At 36.4% G+C, this 22,320-nt stretch overlaps 1 protein-coding gene across 1 annotated transcript in view; it reads right to left on the minus strand.

Moving 5' to 3' along the window:
• Window positions 1–9,389: 9,389 nt before the first annotated feature.
• The window catches only part of ARC3 (GTP binding protein), a 99,516-nt gene continuing 86,585 nt past the window's right edge, over window positions 9,390–22,320 (minus strand). The window contains exons 10-16 of the mRNA XM_088941294.1: window positions 14,772–15,026; window positions 14,577–14,644; window positions 13,984–14,387; window positions 12,620–12,724; window positions 12,325–12,462; window positions 10,692–10,858; window positions 9,390–9,647 (exon numbers count right to left, since the gene is read on the minus strand). Of these exons, the coding sequence (XP_088797420.1) occupies window positions 9,575–9,647; window positions 10,692–10,858; window positions 12,325–12,462; window positions 12,620–12,724; window positions 13,984–14,387; window positions 14,577–14,644; window positions 14,772–15,026 (1,210 nt within the window). The 3' untranslated portion in view covers window positions 9,390–9,574. The remainder of the gene's footprint in view (window positions 9,648–10,691; window positions 10,859–12,324; window positions 12,463–12,619; window positions 12,725–13,983; window positions 14,388–14,576; window positions 14,645–14,771; window positions 15,027–22,320) is intronic.

Here is a 22,320-nt window from a genome sequence, read left to right on the forward strand (position 1 = left end):
GATAGGTGGCATGCACTTTAGGGCAAGTGACAATTTAGTACCCGAATTTTAAAACGTCACAATTTAGTATTCGAACTTTCGAAATGCAATAATCTAGTATCTACCATAGTTGTGTATATCATGTGACCTCTTCATGTGTAATTTAAGATTTTTGAAAATGTTAAAATTACCTTTAGAATTAAAACACACTATTCATCATTTTCTTTCTCAAGAAAATGAAGATCGGTTCCGAGAAGGTAAAGCCTCCATCCACCACCAGATTATGGCTGCTCACCTCCATCTCTTGATGGAGGTGAATCCAAATCTCTTCACCTCTACCCCTTTAAAAGGCACCCTCATCCCATCCCTGTCTACCTGTTATTCCTCAGAAAGCTCAAGTGCCCAATGACTACGAAGTTCACATTTTTCTCTAGTTTTGCCCATTCTCTTCTATTCCTACACCGACGCTAATTACGTTGCTTGAAACCTCCATTCGTTGCCAAAGAAATGAGAACTTTGGCGATTGATCCTTCTATACGTCGCCTGAATGTTCGTATCTCCGTTCATTGCCTAAAACCTTACAAACTTGCAAACTCTCTCCCTTGAATTAAACCTATTTTCTAGCAAAATTCCACTTAGGGGTGGCAAATGGGTGGGTTGGGTTGGGTAAGGGTTGAATATCAATCCACCCATGTTGATCCACCAACCCACCATGACCCATCATCAATCCTAATTAAAGGGTAAGGGTTGAATATCAACCCACCCATATTGACCCACCAACCCACCATGACCCATCATCAATCCTAATTAAAAGGTCATAACCCACCCTAACCCTAACCCACCATGACCCACCCATATTGACCCATTTGACCCATCGTATTGACCTTTAACCCCTCACCCATACTAACCCACCTATCCTCACTTATAAATACAAAAATGGGTAGGGACAGCTTGTATACACAAAATAATAAATTTTGAGAGAATAATCTCTCTTAAGACTGTCACGTGACAAAGATGAGTCAGGTCAACCCGTATACTTGAAAAAGCAAAAATTGTATATAAATGCAGAAAATTTGCAGAAAATGTAAAAAAAATACCAAAAAATTATTGAAAAATACAAAAGATAGGAAAAATACTAAAAATGTATAGAAAATTCAAAACTTTTGCAAAAAAAATCACAAAATATGCAAAATAATACCAAAATTTTGTAGGAAATGCATGAAAACACCAAAAATGCAATAAATATGCAAAAAAAAACACAAAAAAATTATAGAAAATGCAGAAAATTTAGAAAAATACCAAAACATTATAAAAATGTAGAAAAAAACAAAAAAAAAATACAGAAAATACCAAAAAATATAAAAAAGTTCAGAAAATAACAGAAAAATTGTAAAAAATGCAAAACTTTTATAAAAGCACTTCCGCAAAAGTACTTTTATGAAAGTACTTCTACAAAAGTGCTTTCATAAAAGCACTTGTATAAAAGTGTTTTTGTGTAAAAGTACTTTTATAAAAGTATTTTTGTAAAAGTAGTTTTATAAAAGTGCTTTTATGCTTTCATAAGTGTTTTTGTAAAAGTGCTTTCATAAAAGTACTTTTACAAAAATGCTTTTGTGCTTTCATAAAAGTACTTTTGTAAAAGTGCTTCATGCTTTCATAAAAGTACTTTTGTAAAAGTGCTTTATGCTTTCATAAAAGTACTTTTGTAAAAGTGCTTTTGTGTAAAAGTATGGTTGTAAAAGTGCTTTTGTAAAAGTGCTTTCATAAAAGTGTTTTCGTAAAAGTACTTTAATAAAAGTGCTTTCGTATAAAAGTACTTTTATAAAAGTGCTTTCATAAAAGTACTTTTATAAGTGCTTTTATGCTTTCATAAAAGTGTTTTCATAAAGTGCTTTCATAAAGTGTTTTTGTAAAAGTACTTTTATAAAAATATTTTGTAAAAGTACTTTTATAAAAGTACTTTCGTGTAAATGTGCTCTCATAAAAGTTCTTTTCATAAAATTACTTTGTAAAATTGCTTTTGTAAAAAGTGTTTTTGTATAAAATTGCATGTGAAGACGAAAGGTAATAAAATCAATTTTATTTTGCATAATGGTTTTGTATAAAATTGCTTTTGTATAAAATTTGGCATAATGGTTTGGTATTGTAATGAAATGTTTATATGTTAAGAGGTTTGGGTTTGAATCACTATACTTCCATTTTTTGAGATTTGGTGAGTATTGACTTTAACCCAACCTATCTTGACCCGCGTGACCCAACCCATCCTGACCCTAATGGGTACCCTCAACCCAATCCACCATAACCCTTTCCATTGACCCTAATGGGTTGCTCGGCCCATATTGACCCATCAATAGATTGGGTGGGTATGGGTGGGTTCCATAGTGGGTGGGTCAAATGGGTTGGGGTCAAGATTGACAGCCCTAATTCCGCCAATGATATTTGGTCTAAAGATGCTTTCCAAGATCAATATCAGCATTAACAACATTACAGGTGAGATCCCTATCTCTCTGGTGCACTACAAGTCTCTATCTTCGGTAGATTTCAATCGTAATAATCTTTAACACATTGAACCTATCAAGGAACCAACTTACAAGACAAATTCCCAATGAGATAAGATCAATGACCAGCCTGACAACACTTGATTTATCCTACAACAATTTGGCGGGTCCAATGCTGACTGGTGGGCAATTCCTGATCTTCAACGAAACCTCTTTCACGAGAAATCACAATCTTTGCAGCCCATTGCTTCATTTACAATGTTTACCACCCCAAAACTTGGATGGGTTTTCGGGCCGAAGGACTGCATCCTCAAAAGTCGTTATTGTCATTGTGATCATCTTGGTTGTTCTGCTAGGCCTTGTCACTGTAGCTTTAAAGCTCAAAAGCTACTGGAAAAAATGATGCAAATCAAAAGATTGGAAATTGACCCCATTCCAGAAGTTCGATTTCAAGGTAGAAGACGTGGTCAAATGCTTGAAGGAAGAGAACATCATCAGAAAAGGTAGCACCGGAATCGTCTATCGTGGGTCCATGCCGGATGGTGTAGACGTGACAATTAAGCACCTGGTGGGGAGAAGTAGTGGCAGGAGAGACCACAACGATACAAATCTATTGATTTATGAATACATGCTAAACGGCAACGTGGGATAACTATTGCATGGATTGAAGGGTTTGCACTTATAGTGGGAGACGAGGTACCGAATCATAGTGGAGGCATCGAAGGGATCATGCTACCTTCACCACGGCTGCTCTCCTCTTATAATTCATAGGGATGTGGAATCAAACAATATCCTACTTGATTTGGACTTCAAGGCCCATGCCATAGACTTTGAGCTTGCCAATTTCCTATAGGGCGCTGGAGTGTCGGAGTGTATGTCCTCTATTGCTAGATCGTATGGCCAGGTTCGTGATCTGAACCATCTAATCTCTGCTTTCTATTACCTTTGATTTTCTCTAGGTTGATAAAGAAAATTAAATGACACTTAAAGGGAATTTGTACCTTTTCCCATGACACTTAACGGTGAGTTAACGCCATGTACTAAATCGTCACAAAACAAAAGTTTGGGTACTAAATTGTCGCATATTAAAGTTTGGGTACTAAATCGGTACTCGGCCTAAAGTACAGGGTACCTACGGGAATTTTCCCTATTTATTATTTAAGAGGGTGATGGGAAAGAATTACTTATACATATTAATCGGATTCAGATTTTTATCAGACAAGTTAATGCACATCCAAGTTCGATCCAGTTAATAGATGAACTCCTTTTACCCATCCGTACCAATATTTCACTAAGAAAAAACCTCCATCTGAATCTAGGATAATTTACTGGATCAGAATTTGGTTTGGGTCATGGTTTTTCCAATTCTATTGACGGCCCTAGGCTTATTTTGAGAAGAAAAGTCTACTTTGTGCATCCAATCATGGCCAGATGCTGTTACTTGTAATGCAATTTAAGAGAGTGATTTGTAAATTGCAAGAGACATGTTTTGGCTTTGTTGGGGATGGCAGTGTTTTTCGTTTTTGCGAGAGGGAAAAATGGAGATGGTAGACTTTAAGCTATGGTCCAAGGCCCTAGGCCTAAGGCCTAAGGGAAAGCTTGATGTTTCTAGTCCAAGCTTAGTCCAAACTAAAATTTGACATATTTGGATTGGGTTGAAGTTGGGGTTGTTTAATTAGTGTAAAAGGGGGTTAGCAATGGGCAGCTCTGGATAATCAAAATCCATTGAAAAGTTGGACTTAGGAGAGTATTGTTTAGGTTTCCATAATAACAAAGTAACAAGCCCAACCCAATTCGATGCAAGAACAGTGTTTGGGTTTGGCCAGTTTTGTCAATGCTCATTCAAGCCATGCATGGCCCAGCTCAATCATGCAGGAGGACGGGTTGGCTTTGCTATGGCTAATAGCTAGCCTGGTAGCTATGTAGAGAAAGAGAAGTTCTAGTTCTAAGGTCTCCCCCATTGTCTTCTAGTGATTTTGCAATTGTCCTGAAGTTATTCCACTTTTGCTAAATCAATTGTTATCTTTTATCTTGCATTGATGATCTCTATCCTATTCCTATTCAATTGCTGCATTCCTCATTTCCTCTTTTCAATATGGATTAGTTCTTTAAACTTTTAAAAACATTGTCCTCTATTCAATGTTACAAGCTTAAATAATAATACACCAATGAGGATTTGGAAATTATGTGGATTACAAAATTAGATAGCTAGCTAATTTTATTTATATTATTTGCTTTTGTTCAAAATAAGTCTAGAATTGCTATGTTGAAATTCCAGAATAAGAAAAGCCCCTAGTAAAGATGAAAAACACATGTTTGTCCTTATTCAAGTCAAATATGTTGTTGTGGTGAGGGCCAAAGAGCATTGCAGCTAGGTCTCTTTTTGTTTTTTTTTTCCTTTTTGACATACATGATATCTCTACATTTACAAGTGGAATATGCTAGCCAGTGTGGCCAGGTCTCCTTGGAGCATGAGCTCAAACACATGGTGGAAGTAAAATAGTCTCACTTTAGATATTGCAAAAGCAAAGGATTGGATACTTGGTCTAGCAAACGATAATTTGCTTCTAATTCATATCGAGCCATTAATCCGGTCCCAAACCCTCTCATAGCCCTTAACGCCATGTAGATCAAGTTCTTCCAAACAATGTTTTAAGAGGTGTGGGAGGCATACACCTAGAGGCACGCTTCCAAGCAAGGTGCTCCCAAAATGCCCTAGGGCGTATGCTAGAGGCAGTGACACTTTTGAGGCGTATGCCTTTGGTGCAAGAGGCGTACGCCTCATGTGCCTCATGCACATCTTATATAAAAAGATAGAAAAAAAAGGAAAAAAGAAAAAAAAAAAGGAATGGAAAGGAAAGGAAAGGAAAAGAAAAGGAAGGGAAAGAAAAAGAAAGAGAAGAAAAAAAAAGAGAAAATGAAAGAAAAGAAAAGGGAAGGGAAGGGAAGGGAAGAAAAGATAAGGGGAAGGATTTTTATTCTTTCCCTCTTTCAACTAATGTTATACATCTTTATTCTTTTTAATATAAAAGATTTTTATTAAAAATAAAGAAAAAGTGAGACCCCCCTTCTTCTTCATCCTCCTCCTCTTAACCCCTCCTCTTAAAGAGGCTTACGCTTCTTGCATTCTAAACTATGCCTCACGCCTTTAGGTAGTGGAACACCTCACATCACGCCTCTGCATTTTAAAACATTGCTTCCAAATAGACTTGTAGGAGATGACAATATGTTTGATGGAATTATTTTAAGGAGAAACCTACTAGAATTCAATCTGAATATGATGGAAAAGACATCCATTGCAATTTGGAATTCAAATTCATTGGATTTCCTCAAAGGAATGCTCTTTGAGGAATGCCATTACATATCCATTTCAATCCAAATTCAATATGAATCCAGTCTAGATCTGTTACTCAAAGAGCATTCTTCACAACATCTATCAATCACAAATCAGGAACATCTCCCATACTTATATATTACTATTCATAAGAAGGTGTTCCCAATACATGGTAAGATATGCTATGAGGTTGGTGTGAGATGCGAGCAAATCCCAAAGACATCATTGGAAATCCGACTGATAAGATTCAATTGGAATTCAATTAAAATCTTGATGTACCATTATCCAATCAGATTTGATCCGTTTTATGGATTACGTATCGTATCGACTATCGATTCGGAACAGTTTCCCCCAAAATCGTTGATTTTGGTTAGCAAACTGCTAAATTGGCTGGTTAACCGTTCGAATGGTTTTGACCATTTTCCAAATTTTTTGATTTTTGATTTTTTTTATCAAAATGGGCCGACCATTTGACCCTAACGGTTGGATTGTTCGAACCGGTAACCGGACCCATGACTGGTTCGATTTTAAAAACCATGGGTCAATGTGATAGTGGGCCACTAGGCCACTGCTTATCAGTTAAATTCAACCCTTTGTAGTCTAATTGGTGATAAGACTAAGAGGCTCAGCTCCATCCTATTCATAACAACCCTTGCATATCGACATAAAGGTCCATTATCAACTCTTGTCCAAATGGGAGCCCGACATCAGACTAGTGAATCCCATCAAACATCTTGTCAACTCCTACAAGCTTATTTGGAAGAACCTAGCCCATCCGCGTGGCATTAAGGGCTATGAAAGGGCCTAGAACCGAGGTGTAGGGCCAAACCAATGTCTTGATATGAATTAGAAGGAAATTGTCATTTGCTAGACCAAGTACCCAATCCTTTGCTTCTACAAAATCTAGAATGAGCCAATTTTACCCCCACCATATGTTTGAGTTCATGCTCCAAGGAGACCTGGCTACACTAGCTAGCATATTCCGCTTGTAAATGCAGGGATATGATTATTGTTAAAAAACAAAAACAAAAACAAAAACAAAAACAAAGAGAGACCTAGCTACAATGCTCTTTGGCCCTCACCATAATAGCATATTTGACCTGAATAAGGTGAAACATGTGTTTCTCAACTATCCCCAAGGTCATTCTTATTCTTAGGTAGGGAATTTCAACATAGCAAGTCTAGATTTATGTTGAACAAAAGCAGATTGTAGAAATAAAATTAGCCAACTGTCTAATTTTCTAATCCACATAATCCCCAAATCCTCGTTGTTTTTTTTATTGTTTAAAAATGGGATTAATGAAAATTTTGAGTGAGATCCAGAATTCTAGACATTCGTATTAAGCTTGTCACATTGAATAAAAGGACGATGTTTTTAAAAGTTTAAAAAACTAATCCACATTGAAAAGAGAAAATGAGGAGGGCAGCAGTTGGATAGGAATATGATAGAGATCAACAATTGATTTAGCAAAAGTGGGATGCCTTCAGGGCAATTGCAAAATCACTAGAAGATTATGGGGCAGACCCTAGAACCAGAGCTTCTATTTCTCTGCCTAGCTACCAGGCTAGCCATTGGCCATTCTCGAACCACCCATCCTCCAAAACTACCAACTAATAACCTAGGGCATACACATAACTAAATAGGCCAAAGCCAAACACTGATCTTGGATCAAATCTGGTTGGCCTTGTTACTTTCATGGTGTTTGGAAGCGTGGTGGCTTTTTGGGACCAAATTTCAAGAAAAAAGCCCATGCTTCTAAGACCCATTTTCACAAAAATACACTTCTGCCACATAGGCAGTGAGCAACACTATGTTGTTTGGTGAGTTGATTTTCATCACCGTTTTTCATGTATGTACTGACAGGTAAGTACCACATAGGATACACATCAGTCAACCGTTGGGGGAAATAGTTCACCGATGCATGAAACGCCAAATTTGGTGTTTCATGCATCGGTGGGGTCCTGATTTTTTAGACATGCCCGATTTTTTAATAATCAGCTGAACCAAACAATGAGATAGATGGGTGTTTGTTGAAACGCCTATATGGATCCAACGTGGCACTGTATTTTTGAAAAATGGCTACGGTTCCAAACATCCCCTTTGTTATTATGGAAGCCTAAACACTGTCCTCTTCTCCAACTCTATGATGGATTTGATTACCCAAACATGCCCATTGCTAACCCCTTTGTTCATTAATTGATCAATCCCAACTTCGGCCCAATCTAAATATGTCAAATTTTAGTTTAAGCTGAGCTTGGACTAGAAAAATCAAGTTTGGCCTCGGGCCTTAGCCTAAGTTGACCATGACTTAGTCTTCAGTCTCTATTTTTCTCTTTCCCGAAAACAGAGAACACTTCCATCCCCAACAAAACCAAAACATGTTTCTTGCAATTTACAAATCACTCTCTTAAATTGCATCACAAGCAAGAACATAAGTCATGAATGGACACACAAGGTTTCTCTTCCCAAATCAACAAGCCTAGGGCCATCAAAGAAGTTGGAAAATCCATGACCCGAACCAAATTCTGATCCGATCAGATTATCCTGGATTCAAATGGAGGTTTTTTCTTTGCAGATTATTGGTTTGGATGGACAATCCACAATCTGATAAAAATCTGAATCTGGTTAATATGTATAAGCTCTTTCCCATCCACCCTCTTAAATGGTAAATTTCAAATTCAAAACTCAAAAGTCAAAGCAAATGAAAAAATATTTTTCTATCTCCTCTTCAGTTCTTTTTTCCAAATCCTAACCATTGTTTATTCTCTACCGCCACTGAAACTTGAAATTGACGGGGATTAGGGACTAGGGAAATGGAGAAAATTGCCATTCCTAAGTTTGACAAACCCTATTGAAAATTAATTATTGTTATTTTTATATTATTAAAAAATTATTAAAAATAGTATATAAAATATAAATAATTATTAATTATTATATAAAACAATTATATACTCTTACATGTTTCCATTATTTATCTTTAACTTAATAAATCCCGTACATTGCAAGCATCCTACTAGTAACTAAATATATAACCTAACATCTTAATGATAAAACGAGTAAAGACGGTAAAATTTTGAACCCTCCATCCATATATATGTTGGGGTGAGGCTTGAGGGTTGGGGTTCAGGGTGGATAAGTACCACCTCCAACCCATCCCTGGTTGAATAGTTTCAGATTTTTTCTGAAACCCTCCATCCATACATTGAGCATGGATATGATGACTACAAAATGTTGGCCACCTCGCAACTCAGAGATACATTGGGATCATTTCCCCATGAACGAGAATAAATAGTACAAGAGAGATGTAAACGTGTGTATACAATGTTAATTTGGGCTACTCTACATTCGTTGCTGTCGTAAAATTAACTTCATTAACTTTTTTAAATAATATTTTTCCCATTTTGCGAACTAGCTCTAGGTCGAATTTCAGAAGAAAAACTCTAAAAAAGAAATGACGGGTTTATCTCACAAAGATATTTTAGACAAAAAAGAAAAATTCCAGTCTTTTAAGACTCAGTCCGGACCAAATGATTAGACAACCAGAAACCGATGGGGGTATTCGGGGAGTCTTAAAACGTTGAAAAATTCAAAATGGGATTCCTCGAGAAAGAACTAAATGAATTTCAGATATATCCGACAGTAGCATTTGTGCAAAATTACTATTTACTACCCTAAAATTGAAATAAAAATTATGAGATTGAGATCTATACAAATATACATACATATACAAAAACGTTACACATTCATGGATCTCGATACAATTTATTCAGCATCATTTTCAGAGTCCAACTGCTTACGGCTTACGAGAACACCTTCTTCCCATATTTCGCTCCACCTGTAAAGATACAAAATATTAAATGACAAAATGCGCACTATGCAATGAGACTAGATATTGTAATCTAATCAAGAATCAAAGATAGGAGAAAGGCTCTACAAAAAATTAGGGATAAAATTAAGATATTATACAAATTAATAATGGATGAACATTTCTTTTTTTTGCGGGTGAAAGGGATTTGATCCTCGGTCAATGGAAAGTGGGAACCATATTGATTTGATTTTACTAGCTGGGCCAGCTGCTTCAGTTCATTCCTGTCACCTACTCGCCTAGGCAACGAGTTTTTTTTTTTTTAAATAAAAAAGTATAAATCCTAGGCCAGTTCCCTCTGGTTTCATGGTACAGGCAGTAATGTTTAACTAATAATTACAATAATCCTCATGAAATAAGTATATAGCCCATGTCAAAAGATAGAAAATCAACATATTATGAGAAGAAACATAAGAAAAGAAAGCAAACATACAAACATTAAGTCAGTAACGGATAGAATCATAGAAAATCAACATAATCCTCCTGAAACAAGGGTTGAGCACTTGTTTTGGTCTAAGAAGTCCTATTGATTTTTCTTGTGTGTCAATTGGATAAGGTCTTCCAAGTTATTTCTTACTTATCAATTGAAATTTCAGTCCTAAAGGGTTTAAGACTGTCACTACTTGTGTGTCAATTGAACCCAAACAAATAAGAAAATAATAAAAAGAAACTAGTATAAGAATAATAATATTAATCCTATACACCCATAATATGAATAATTTAGTCCAATAATATCTATTGTACTACTATTAGTAACATAAAATAAAATTATAAAAATACTATGTGGTGTCTTACATATAGGCATTTGGGCAAGGCGACCTCCAAGAACGCCTTATCGTCTAGGTGTCGCCTTGACAACTATGGTTCTGTTATGTATAATCAATTCCTATTATTCTTGCACATACTATTTTATTGAATATGTTTTGACAAAAACTACATATAACAACCTGTAAAAGTAACACCATGGAACCAAAAGGGGAAAAACAGGTAAGACAACATCTCTGTATATACTACCTAGTTCCATCAACATCAATGCATAAGAAGTTCCCATGGCGCCAGCCATCTTGGAAATGGCCAAAAAAGACATCACCAAACTTTGAGTAAAAGCGTCCTTCACCATTGGCTTTTCCCTTCCAGAAGTTTGCAAACCATCTATCCCCAGTATGAAAATAATACCAACCCTACAAAAACATATATCCATTTGAGCTTTGTTGCACTGTAAATGATTCTTCAAAAGGGACCAAATATTCAATCATGTTGAAGGACGGAGAATGGTGGCTAATCCAACTCTCAGATATGTAAATGAGAGTTCACCTCATAATGCTAACAAAACTAAAATTACAAGTTTATACACAGGAACAATGCAGAAAGTGGCCCAGTGAGAATATTACATGTGGCACACATGCACAAATATACAAGAGAAAAGGTAGACAGATACTTCATAAGAGAAAAAGGTGTTTTATATTAATGGGTTTGCCTTTTCCAAAGACAAAAGATCAAATTGATAATCTCTTAATAAAGGAAAATTTGGAGGAAATGTTAGCATATAGAGGCAAGTTTATTTTCTTTCTTTTTTTTTTGCTAATATGAGCATGATTGTCATCTATACACCTCATAAGTAGTAGTGTAGTAATAAGTTACAAAATTCTAGGGACTTATTTGTAGTTATAACATATACTTGTAATTTCAATATTTCTTGCCATTTAATACACTAATTATTTATAGCAATGAATGAATGGATTGACTGTGATACTTCTTCACCAATGCTCCATTTCTATTAATTTTCTTGTTCTCTTCTCTCTTCTCCTTCTTTATTACAAGAGGCGACCCATGCGATGGATGGATTGGTGTCAAAAAGCCCATATTATTAGCTAATTTTTCCTAATAGAAATGGATATTGAAATTGTGAGCAAGTTTTGATAGCCTAATATTTAACAAAAGAATGGGGTAAAGTTTTAGAGACCAATTCTTTAACCAAGTAGAGACTTTTATGTTGTACATCCAAGGCTCCTCTTGTTGCCATGCATTGCATTATCTAATTACAAGCAATAATACCAAACCTAGTTAGTTAAAAAGAGAAGAGTCCACATTTTCTAACTATCAATTGGATGCATTTCCTATCACTTTGGTGATGTTATTGCAACTAGGCTATCTTGTTGCATGCAAAGGTTTAACAAATATTAGTAGTTCTGTTTTGTTTTCTCTGATTAGGAGTTTTGTGCTTGATTCATGCTACTTTGTATGATATCCCAAAAATATGGTTTCTTGTTATCAAAAATACTTGATAGGGAGATTCATGCTTTCTTGTCAAAAATACTTTGTATGATATCCCAAAAATATGACTCCGCCTATTTTTGTCATATGAAGAGATCATGTAGTCTATATGGACAAGCATGTTCAACAGTAATCCACCACATTGACGCATATTTTCAAAAAATAATATTTGCAATTTTACAAATTTTTAACAATAAACTACACATTTTTCAACATATTCAACATATTTCTGTTTTTTATGTGGTTGACATTTTTATCAAAGCCAATGCTTCAAATTTGAAATTGTCCATGCACCACGTGTATATAATGATATCAATAATTTCTTCTTTGTATTGAAGTAAATGAGGTGGATGTCCATATGAAACAGGGTTACCTTCCCATGCATAAGGTCATCCCTCCATGATCCTTGGAAAACATCCCCATTACTGTAATAGAATGTTCCTAGACCTGATTGTTTACCATAACGCCACATGCCATCATACATGCTTCCATCAGCAAGGGTTAGACGACCCTATAGAATCAAAGAATTACGACTCTTAACAAACTGACAACATTATGTATTCTGTTACTGCAAAATAGCAAGATAATATAAAGGAGTTTTTCTATCTTTTCTTTCTTTTTCTTTTTTCTTTAATAAAGTCATAGATTGTCAAGTTATAGCTCAATACCTTCCCTTCAGGGAGACCTCCCTGACAACGTCCTCTATAGATTCCTCCTCTATATTGTATCTCAGTGATAGGACTCCACTTTTTTTGCACATCTCTTTCAGCTTCCTGTTTGGGAATCATTTGATCAAATAAAACCCCCAGAACTTAATAATGGAAATAGAAGCATAAACAAGTAACATAGATTTTATTCAAATAGTTAAATCCAATATATCAACCATCAGATTCCAGAAGAGCCAGTGAACATAGTTTCCTGCAGATGAGGCAAGACCTGAAAATTTGAACTAAATTGACTAGAGACTAAACTAATTTGCTTTCTCAACATTTCGGCAACTCAAAATGTTTTCTTTTGTATTCTTGATTATGGCTATCCTTTTGGACTGCTTGAAGAAAAACAGTGTTGAAAGTTGAATTGGTAAGAAAACACCATCAAAGAGGATTGAATACCAGCTCTAGGAGACGAGAACATGGAGAAATGAAGAAGAATGAAGCTTCAAACATAAGATGAGGAAAAAGAAAAGAGAAAGGAGCAAGGTCTCCATACAAGGACATCTCTTTGGATTGCATCTGATAAAGATAAAATAATATAAAGTTTCGCATTGAACAGCTTATAAGATCCAGAAATAGGGAAGTGGTCCAAAATTTTAATTGTTAAAAGAAAGAAAGAAACAAACCAGAACTGAGTGTTACCAATTATTTTTGTCTGCTTTTTTGAATAGGATACATCATTTTGGACTTTTAATTCTTTTTCTTTCTACTTTCACTTTTCTTTCAGGGGGGAGGGGGGGATGGGTTCTCTTGACGTTGGTCCAGTTAGAAAAAGAATAAAGTAGGCAGCAACACTAGGTGGTGTCATTTCTAATCTTCATGAAGTTAGGGGCAATGGTTTCTTTCAAACATTGGATCCTTGCTGAAGCTTTTGGTTTGTTTTGTTAGGTTTTATGGGTAGTTTATAGTGACACAATTTTGTCAAGTGTGAATTAGGTTACAATACGGAAAGATGGGGATGGGTTCCATGCACATGCCCAAACCATCTTAGTCTACTCTCTCTCATTTTATTACCTATTGGAGCTACTCCTAGGTTCCCACAGATAACTTCACTCCTAATCCTATACTTCCTAGTTTTTCCACTCATCCATCTTATATGAAACATAAATACCGGTGACATATCTCATGAATTATTAATATTAAACTTGGTAACCAGAAATGACAATGAATACACGCACAGATGTATATATGGTTTCATAGACAGAAAACAGAAAAGATCTACAATTAAAATAAACAAAAATTATGGGTTGTACAAGCATACAATCTTTGTTACTAGAATTTTATCAGAGAAGATAATAGTGTCATGAAATGCATAATACCAGCATAGATGCTGCACGAACAGAAAGCAGTCCTTGCTTCCTAGGAATGTCAGAAAATTTTCCCTTTATTAGTGTTGATGCAGCATTATAGATATCAGTCACTGCTTCAAAACCTGCATCAGTCAATGTATCCCAAGAAGGCATTGTTGGAGTGCCAAGTGAATCTGCATTAAAATCTTCCAGAGAGCTTTTCTCTGAGAATTGTGTAGTATAAGAAACTTTGGGATCATCTTTCACTTTTTCAGATGATTTAACACCAACTGGAAGGGTATAGACACTTAGGTTTGCAAGCATGGGAGCAGTAACTGACACAACAGCCCTTTCTTTTGCCCATTCTTGTGCAATATAAAATCCTGGCCCAACGTTCAAACTAACGAGCAACTCTCTTCCATCGGCAAGTCCTCCTAGATCAAGCATGCAAACTAGAATTTATGAAATGCATGTCTTAAAGAAAAACGAACAAAAAAGGTTGTTCCTAAGACTATGCATTGCATCAAATGAGAATAATAGTTATATAACTTAACTAATATAAAATACTATTTAGTGACTTGAGAGTACATGATGTTAAAAGGGCATTCCCTCACATTATATACCTTCAGCAACTTGATCATGCATGTCAGAAGCCACCTCAGTGCTTTCCTTTAAAATCTCAACATCTGTTCTGTTGTCATCACCATTAGGCTCTCTCAAATTATAATGTAATATCTATGCAAGTGTAATCTGTACAATTTTCACTAAGAAGATATTCTTTAAGTTGAAGAAAAGCAGCAAACACAAGTTAAACAAACCTCATGTTAGAGATTCCATCACAATTGTTAGATAGTTCTGCCAATTCTTCAGAGGACACACCCATATCTTCATCTTTACTATCTAGTGAATTTAAATTTGGCATATTTCCACTTAGAGGATTTTCAAGCAAATCAGATGGAAGTTCACTGCTGGATTCTGGATGGTTTACTCCCAAAAGAGAAAAAACAAATGGGAAACGCAGTGCCAGTTCCGACAGAAGACTTTTTCTCAAAGAACCCTTTTGTTTATCACAGCTGAAAATGTCATGAGAAAGCATCAGTAGCTCAGAAGAAGGATAAGATAAAATATATTCCATGCACTGCCTCAAAAAAAAAAAGGGATCTAGTGACCAATAATAACAACCTATATATGTTCATATCTAGTACTTAAGTGGTCTCTTTAGTCTGGCATATAGAACTCCAAACAGCATCAGAAAACATATCAATACACTCAGGCCTTACTAGTTACTATAATTTACAACTTGGTAGAGTTTACATGGAATTTTGGAAGAACAGACAATGCCTTCTGTTAATAGAAATCATGGTCTAAAATGTTCCCAACTTCCCTAATATTTCCACGACATATTTCTATTCCCATGGGTAGCAACACGAAATTTCACTGGAATTGACATATTCCCCAACGAACACTACCAGCATATGTGGAGTACAAGAGATAGTATTATAACATAAGTTGTTTTAAAATGTCCCACCTAACTTACATGACTACCACTTTGAGCTAAATCAATATTTATTTCAAGCATGAAGTTAAATTTAGTTTTCTTTGCATAATAGATTATTTGATTGATCTATTACAACCATTTACATTTACTCTGAGTTTAATTTTGCTTAAACTCTTTCTATCATGAAGCTCACAGGGAAACTTCTGAACACATTCTTTTGTCTATAACCTCAATTTCTTAACTTTGTTTAGTGATTTGGAACAAGGAAATGCTTTAAAAAGGTGTGCCTATTCTTCTTTTATCATTTCATAAAATATTATTCTATATTTTGCATTATTTTACAATGTCTCCACCATGTCTATAATTTTTACAACATTTCCACCAACATCATGTCTATAGAAACAATATAAAGCATGAACAAAAAATCAAATACCAGATATAACAGAGGTTCCTCGTATTTTGGCATAAACACTAAATTTTTGAGATTGGTCCCAAATGACAACTGAATTGCATAGTCACTTGGGGGTAGGAGATTGGGGATACATTCATGGCACTAAGCATTGTAAGAAATTGTTGGGCACATAATTTTTGAATGGCATTAAAGCAAAATGGATGCAAATCTAAAAGGCAAAGATAAAAAGAAAGCTCCATCCTACAATGCATTTTTTTTTTAATTTTGCAGTAGAATTATCCATAAACACAGTGTTATTATCCTCAATTTGTTGAATGTTGCAATATTCATTCTTTTTTTTTTTGATAAATGATTGAAAATGTAGAACTGTTGACTAGGCAAAATTTTCACATTGTATATCTATTAACATACCACAAAGGAGATTATATTGCCAAATCTTTGCATGTGAACAACCTCAAATCCTTGACATGCTTCTCACTAGCCAAATTAAGAATTCTCTGAACAGGATAAAAAAGTTCAAGTATTTGAAGCCATCTAACACCTCAGGATAAAAGACTTGAGCCCACCTCCTTGTTGAAGAGGACTCTTGAGAGTAAGGGCCTAAAAGTATTAGCTGCCGGTGCCACCTACCCAATAATTGACATGAGTTACAATAACAACCTTTTCAAGTTAAACATGTAAACCTCAGTGACCCACCTCAAGTTCTGAGTAAAGATGTTAATCATGTCCAGATTGCCAAGCATACCATTTAGTCCAGATTTTTTTTGAGAAAAGGTAAAGTACAAATTTCACCACCAAAAAATTGGGTGTCTCCTTGTATACAGTGAGAGGCTGTACAAAAGGACTGTAAGGAGTGATATCTTAAAACAGCAAAAAAAAAAAAAAAACCTCAAAAGTTGTTAAATGTATGGACAGAATGTATATCACCAGAATGAGTCTCCTTAAAATTCAAGGAGCCAAGCACCCTTTTCCCAACACTACATCCTCACAATCCCTAATCCAACTCAATGTGTTATTTCCAATCATGTTGAATCAGATTATGAGAAATTTGATTGTTGTTTGGTTATATAGATACAGTTTCATAGGAACTTCAACATTGATATCGAAGTCAACAAAAATAATTTTCAACCAAGGCAACTTAGACACACAATGTGCCATTGCTCTTATTCTGCCACAGCACTAGATCTAACAATAAAAGATTGTTATTTACTTCTTCATGACCCAATACTTCCAATAAGAGCATAGTAACCTGAATTTTAGTTTCTACAATTCAGAGACCCTGCCCAATCTGTATGTGTATCAGCCTCCAGTCCTGTAGTTTTGCATACAACATTCCTTTGCAAAATTAACCTTTTAAGTAGTCTAAGTCTATAATGAGTCCTTTTTTTTATCAATAACAACTTTTCATTAAAATGAAACAAAAATAATTACAAGGGGAGATAAACTTTCTTAACTCCCTGGGTTGGGCAAGATCCCCCATAAAAGCAATAAAGAAAAAATACAACATAGCCCAAAATAAAGAATCCCAAGCCAGCCCTTGCTCATCTAACCTATCAGAAAAAGAGTTAGCAGGTCTCTTCACCCAACTCTACCCAACTTTACTTCACTTCCATATCCTTTGGCAGTCATTTGTAATTTTCTTTTCATTGCTAAAGTTCCACAACCCCACCTTATCCTCTTTTAGCCATCCTACTACCACCTCGAGTCATCTTCAATCACAAGTTTCCTTATATTCAACTCCTTTGCCCTTCGGATTCCTCCCAGAACCGCAAGGATCTCAGCCCTGAGGGAGTCACCTACCCCTATAGAGCCTGAAAACAGAGCTGAAATAACCCCTTTCTCATCCCTGAAAACTCCCCCAATACCAGATTGTACTGGGTTCCCTCTACTGCTGCCATCAAAGTTGAATTTTTTAAATCCATTAGGGGGAGGGGTCCAAGAAGGACTAGTCCCAGTTCTGATCTGAGCAGCTCTAATAATCTCCTTAGACCTTCAACTTTCTCAGCAAGTCATCCAAAGTAAATTCAGTAAATAAATCTGAAGTCTTTAACCATTGTGCTGCCCTTAAATGAATCAGTTCTATTACGGTTTCAATACTCCTCTCCCCATCTGAGGAAATCCTTGAATTCCTTTCTTTCCACAATGTCCAACAAACAGAAACCCTTAGGCACCTCCAAATGATCCTTCCTCTTTTCAAATGCCACCTGAAAAAGGAGGAAGAAAATAAAGTTTGCACAGTCATAGGGGGGTTCCACCTACACCCAAAAAGAGAGAATACCCACTCCCAAATTGTTTTGGCAAAATGGCAAGCAACTAAAAGGTGATAACTAGTCTCCCCATCAGCTTTGTAGAGAATGCACTACTGTGGGGATAAGCAAGTCTCGGGCCTCTTCCTTTGAAGCAAACCAACAGTATTGAATCTTTCCAGGAAGGCTTCCCAACAAAAACTCCCAACCCTTGTGGGAATTGGCTTACACCAGACCTCTTTCACAAGGAAGGAAGAGTCAATGGAACCAGAAAGATGAGTTAAGCTTCGGAAAAAGGAGGCACAAGAGAAATAGCTTGAAGAAGAAGGAATGCAAATTCTGGCATCCTCCTTTGCAGGGTCCAAGAAAACATTTTCAAGGACACCCAAAAAGGTTATGGTGCTGTCCATATCTGTATCCCTTAGTGCCCTTCTCAAGCCTGAATTCCACCTGAGCCTAGAACTGGAGGTAGAGGGGACAATGAAGAAGGAAATGGGCTCATTTTTTAGATCAGAAAGGGCATACAAAGAGGAGAATTGGTCCTTTAAAGGGATATTCCCCACCCAATTTTGTTCCCAAAACTTTATAAGCTTGCCTGAATTTAAATCATTACCTGATCAGAGGGAAGAAAACTGGAAGCAGGTCATGAACGGCTTTCCACAGCGAAGCGCTTGTTGCCAGAATTCCAAGATCCCAGCCATTGTCCTCGAGCCCATGAATGCTAGCCACTATCCTAGCCCCATAGTTTTCAAGGCGCCAAGGTGAGGCTAGGCGACTGGGGAGCGCCTTGTCGCCTAGTCGCCTAGGCGATGGAGTTTTTTTTTTTTTTTTTTTTTTAATGTTAAAACATAGATCCTAGGGTAGTTCCTTAGGTACCATAACCATATTCTTTAATAATTCTTCATGATTTTCATAAGAAAAGTATAAATTTCATATTAAAGTATAGAAAAATCAATATATTCATGAGAAGAAAAGGAAGGAAGAAGGAAAATAAAATTCAAAAAATATAGGGGCTGAACCCTCATTTTTGTTATAGGAAAAGAAGAAAATAAAATATATCGGTAGAAGAAGAAGAAGAAGAAGAAGAAGAAGAAGAAGAAGAAGAATATATGGAAGAGGAAAATGTGCTGATTAGATAAAATTTTAAGTTCTTCCTTACTTATTGGTTCAGGTTTTTAAGTCTTATGTTTTTGTTGATTAAACCCTAATAAATAAGAAAATAATAAAAAGAAATTAGTATATAAACACACAAAATTATTATTTTAGTTTAATAATGTCTATTTTATAATCATAATCTCAAAAAAGAATGAATAAAAAAATACTTTATAGTAGGAAGTAGAAAACTGCTTGGTGATTAGGCGAGGCGAGACTCAAAGGGCGCCACCTAGGCGCCCGCCTAGGTGTCAACTTTACAACTATGCCTAGCCCATAACTTCTCCTTCTCTAGAGGGAACATCCATAACCACTTTCCCAACAAGGCCATATTCCTTATCCTAATATTCCCTATCCCAAGATCTCCTGACTTCTTGCCTCTAGTCACCACCTTCTCCTTGAAGAAATAGTTGGTTAGCCACGAATATGGGGTTCCATACCCACACTCAAGCTCTAGTGTGTGTGGTTTCATACCCACACCTAGTTGTTTCTAATTTCTTTTATTAGTAGTTTCTAATTCCTTTTATTAGAAGTTTCTATATTCTTTTAAGTTGGGCCGGCTGGCCTTATTGTTTCTAATATTTGTTTATTTCCTATTCTTGTAAGGAACCTAAAGCTATAAATAAAGAAGTGCATGGGGCAGCAGATCACTAACCACCGAACCCCATCTTTCTTTTCTCCTCTCTTAACTCACTCTCTCTCTCTCTCTCTTTCTTCTCTTCGAACCTGTAATACAATAAACGATTCTTCTTCTTCTTCTTTCAAGTTGGTATCAGAGCTAGGGTTTCTCATGTGGGTTTAATTCAGCCAACCACATGAGAATTGTTTAGGGCTGAAAGTTTAGAAGGATCCTTACTTCAGCTGATTCTTGGAGGTTGCAAGATGGCTTTAGCAGCTGTCCTAAGATTGGAGAGAGCTTCTTGTAATTAGGAAGAATCAAGCAGGAATTGAGTGATCAAGATTGATTCTTGATCAAGATTGGAGGTGCCGATCAACTTTTTCTTGGTTCTTTGATCAAGATTCAAGGTGCTGATAGTAGTCGATTGATCAAGTTTGAAGACTGAAGGTAGCAATCAGTTTTCTGGGCATTTTTCTTCATAAAGTAAGTACATTTTCTTGAGATTGATACTCAAAAGGACTTTGTTATTCATTCAGAGAAGTACGGATAGAAAATCTCAAGACTGATATCAATCCCAAGACAGTAGTTGGCCGTTATCTAACTACAAAATCACTGTCCTAGGTTGGCTGTTATCAACCTTGAAATACAGTTTTTCTTGTCACAGTAGTTTAAAGCCTCTTCTTAACTTAGAATGGAGTACAAGAACCAAGGGGAAGGTGCTTCTGGGACTGGTGGTTTAGGTAACATGATTGAAAACACCTTTCAGGTTACAACTGTTAAGTTTGATGGATCAAACTACTTGGAATGGGCCCAATCAGCCATGATGGCTGTTGGGGGTAGAGGAAAATTGAACTTCTTGCTAGGGGATGTGAATGAACCCTCCAAGGAGGACCCTACTTATGCTAGGTGGGTCCAAGAGAATTTTTTGGCGATGACATGGCTGTGCAACTCTATGCAGCCACACATCAACTGAAACTACTTGTGGGCCAAAACAGCCAAGGAAATATGGGATATTATGAAGGAAACCTACTCTTAGCCCCTTAATGTTGCTAGGGGTTATGAGCTAAAATGTGAGGTTAAAAATCTAAGGCAAGGAGAGAAGCATGTCTCTGTTTACTTTTCAACTTTAAAATCCCTGTGGCATGAAATTGACCATTTTGAAACAATTGAGTGGGAGAGTTGGAAAGATGCACAAACATATAGAAAGCAGGTTGAAACTAACAAAGTTTTTGAGTTCCTAATTGGTCTAAATTCTGAATATGACAATGTGAGACAACAGTTATTGACAAGAGATAGCGTGACATTATCACAAGTCTATTCCCTAGTGCATAGTGAAGAAACTAGGGGAAAGGTTATGTTGCAGCAACAACCCTCTGAATCAGCCTTTGCAGCAGTTAGACCTAAATCTGGGGGGGATACGGAGAGGAAGGAAGCTAAGAAGGATGTTAAGATGTGCCGAATAGGGTAGTTTAGTCTTCTTCTGTTTATTAAGTAACTTGCTTATGTGGCAGTGTTATTAGAGTTACTCTGCCCCACACTTAAGTAAGGGCATTTCTGTCTTTGTAAACACTATTAGAATCTAAAATAGATTAAGGGGTCGATTGGATGGGTTAACCATCAGATTTTCGATAGACCCTTCTTCTCTTCTTCTTCTTCTTCTTCTTTCTTCTTCTTCTTCTTCTTCCTATTCGGACTACTATAGCAGCAGTCGAAACATGGTATCAGAGCCATGCTCCTGACCTAAGTCAGTTGGTGAAGTACCTCAACATTGTTCGTGATTCTTCACCTTCGTTTCTGGTCAGTCGATGGAGAGAACTGGTTCGCCCTAGGTCAGAAACATTACAGCTTGTCTCTCTACTGTGCATAACCTTCTTCAATAAGGAAAGTGACTTCAACAGTGAATGGTTGATTGATATTCTCAAAGGAAGGTCGGTTCTCTCTTCTTCTAATGTTACTTATATTTCTGGGTAGAAACCCTACAAGAAGTTGTTAGTATTGAGTAGAACCTAGAGAACTAGGTTCATTGTTGCCCTAGGAAGGGCTGTGTGTGCAGTAGCCGAATGGTGTAGGGCTACTGTAAGTTGTTGAATGGTGTTAGGGTTGCTGTAAGTGGCCGAGTGGTGTAAGGTAGAATGCAGTGACCTTGTCGAACTCCTTGTGGTTGTGTAATGCCCTCTTAAGTGTATTAAACAAGTCTGAACTGGGTGCAGCAGATTTGGCTGTGTTGTGGTGCTTGAGTGGTTGTAAGAGGGCCTCTACTTGTGATTAGTGAATGGTAAACTGATGCTTATGTTGGACGTAAGTGTGTGAAGTCAGCAGTAGTGTGAATAAGAACAAGTGTGTGCTTCCACTGTGGTGTTTAGAGGCTGCAATAGGTGTTGAAATATCAAACTATGAACAACATCAATCAGCTTGTAGCTGAGAAGTAAAGTTAGAGACA

The sequence above is a fragment of the Nelumbo lutea genome, chromosome 4 (genome assembly GCF_056320005.1).
Source record: "Nelumbo lutea isolate HS-2025 chromosome 4, American lotus-T2T, whole genome shotgun sequence".
In the NCBI taxonomy this organism is placed as follows: domain Eukaryota; kingdom Viridiplantae; phylum Streptophyta; class Magnoliopsida; order Proteales; family Nelumbonaceae; genus Nelumbo; species Nelumbo lutea.